A 2,328-nucleotide genomic window follows, 5' to 3' on the forward strand; every position below is an offset into this window, starting at 1 on the left:
GCCCGGCTGTGCCAGGACACTGCTGTGTGCCCCCAGCCTGCACACTCCCACACTTCAGCTCTTCCCTGGGGTTTCCCCCTCCTGGGCACTTGCCAGCCCCACCAGCCCAGACCCTCCCTGAATCTGGCCACCTCCTGCCCTCTCCCAAGCCCAGACCAGAACAGAAGACCCATTGGGACTGGTCCCACAGCGGCACATGGAGGCCAGTGAGAATGTCCACCCAGCTGGCATGCTGAGGAGATCTCCTCCCCAGGCAGCTTGCAGCCCCAGCTGACAACCTTCATGCCCATGGTGGCGTGAGAGAATTGGCCCAGGGCATCCTCAGGCAGGTCCTTTTTCCCCAGGGACAGGGCAGCCTGGCCAAGATGCCCCACCACAGCAAAGGGTTTCTCTGTCCATGTCTGCCCTGCTCTTCTCCCAGCACAGCTCATCTCCCCTCAGAGCCTCTTCCCGAGAGAGCTCATCCGTGCTGGCCTGGCCAGCCATTCCTGCACCGTTTCCCCAGGCGTCCCACAGCCCCCAAGCTGGTGGTGCGGCTCTGCAGAGCCGGGGGCTGTGGTGCCCAGGGCCATGCTGGTCAGGCTGGGAGGCAGACCCAGCTCAGGTGGCTCCTGCCCCCTCCACCTCAGCACACAGACTCTGCCCCTTCAGCTCCAGAGAAGATCTCAGAGAACAGATATCAGACAAGCGAGATGGTGCAGGGTCTTTTATTTTGTTTAAACACACTGAGAGAGCAGCTCCTTATTTATAAAAAGTCTCTGGCTCACACAAGACAGTCAGATGCTGACACAGAAACAGGATACAGGGTGACTCTTCTCTTTTGTTCACAGTATTAATACAATGCAGAAAAGCTAAAAACCAAAGGAAAGAAAGGAATAAAAAAATAGTCAAGAGAGTCTGGACCTGTAACGAGTTACATCATGTGTGATCTGTAGAAGAAGATTGGATATGTAATTGCTGCTTCTGAAAAGAAACCAGTCATGAGTTTCCTTAGGGCATCCTTGAGCTCCTGGTTCCTCATGCTATAGATGAGGGGGTTCACTGCTGGAGGCACCGCTGAGTACAGAAGGGACACCAATAGGTCGAGGGATGGGGAGGAGATGGAGGGGGGCTTCAGGTAGGCAAATATGCCAGTGCTGAGAAAGAGGGAGACAATGGACATGTGAGGGAGGCACGTGGAAAAGGCCTTGTGTCGTCCCTGCTCCGAAGGGATCCTCAGCACAACCCTCAATATCTGCACATAGGACAGCACAATGAAAACAAAACACCCAAATGCAAAACAGGAACTAACCACAAGAAGCCCAACTTCCCTGAGGTAGGCATCTGTGCAGGAGAGCTTTAGGATGTGGGGGATTTCACAGAAGAACTGGTCCAGGGCATTGCCCTGGCAGAGGGGGAGTGAAAATGTATTGGCCGTGTGCAGGAGAGAATAGAGAAACCCACTACCCCAGACAGCTGCTGCCATGTGGACACAAGTTCTGCTGCCCAGGAGGGTCCCGTAGTGCAGGGGTTGGCAGATGGCAACATAGCGGTCATAGGACATGACAGTGAGAAGAAAAACCTCTGCTGAAATTAAAAAGACAAACAGAAAGATTTGAGCAGCACAGCCGGCATAGGAAATGACCCTGGTGTTCCAGAGTGAATTGGCCATGGCTTTGGGGAGAGTGGTGGAGATGGAGCCCAGGTCGAGGAGGGAGAGGTTGAGGAGAAAGAAGTACATGGGTGTGTGGAGGCGGCGGTCACAGGCGATGGCGGTGATGATGAGGCCGTTTCCCAGGAGGGCAGCCAGGTAGATGCCCAGGAAGAGCCAGAAGGTCAAGAGCTGCAGCTCCCGTGTGTCTGCGAATGCCAGGAGGAGGAAGTGGGTGATGGAGCTGCTGTTGGACATTTGCTTCCTCTGAGCATTGGGCACTGTCCAAGAAAGAAAAGGCAGTTCAAAGATAGTGAAGACTTTTATAAGAAAAAACTGCTCTGTATCTCTCTGAAGCTTCACAGACTGCCTTTCCCTCTTAAACATGACATTTGGCACATCCCTCTTGTGAGCTCTGCTTTGTGGTTGCTGAGGGTGCCCCAGGTAGCAGAGAACTCTGCTGTGAGCTCTGGAGGGGTCAGTCATACCCTGCAGAAAAAGGCAAATAGGAACATGGTGTTATCTCAGATTAAATCCACTCATAATGTCAAAGAGCTTTTCAGCATTGTTGCTCCCAGTTCACCTGACTGCAGAGCAGAGCTGTGGGGATTTTGGTTTGTTTGTACTGTTCCTGTTTCCCCAATGCTCCCGAGGAGTGTTTTATGGCAGAAATTGTTGGACTTTCTGCCGCACTCCGT

At 53.3% G+C, this 2,328-nt stretch overlaps 1 protein-coding gene across 1 annotated transcript; it reads right to left on the bottom strand.

Annotated features, from left to right (window-relative positions):
- Nucleotides 1-913: 913 nt before the first annotated feature.
- On the bottom strand, nt 914-1,888 carry LOC309684767 (olfactory receptor 14J1-like; the record flags this gene model as incomplete). Its single annotated transcript, XM_082500635.1, has 1 exon — nt 914-1,888. The coding sequence occupies one exon, from the start codon at nt 1,886-1,888 to the stop codon at nt 914-916; it is 975 nt and encodes a 324-aa protein (XP_082356761.1).
- Nucleotides 1,889-2,328: the final 440 nt, after the last annotated feature.

Source organism: Vanellus vanellus (assembly GCF_965231255.1).
Source record: "Vanellus vanellus genome assembly, contig: HAP1_SCAFFOLD_187, whole genome shotgun sequence".
Lineage (NCBI taxonomy): Eukaryota > Metazoa > Chordata > Aves > Charadriiformes > Charadriidae > Vanellus > Vanellus vanellus.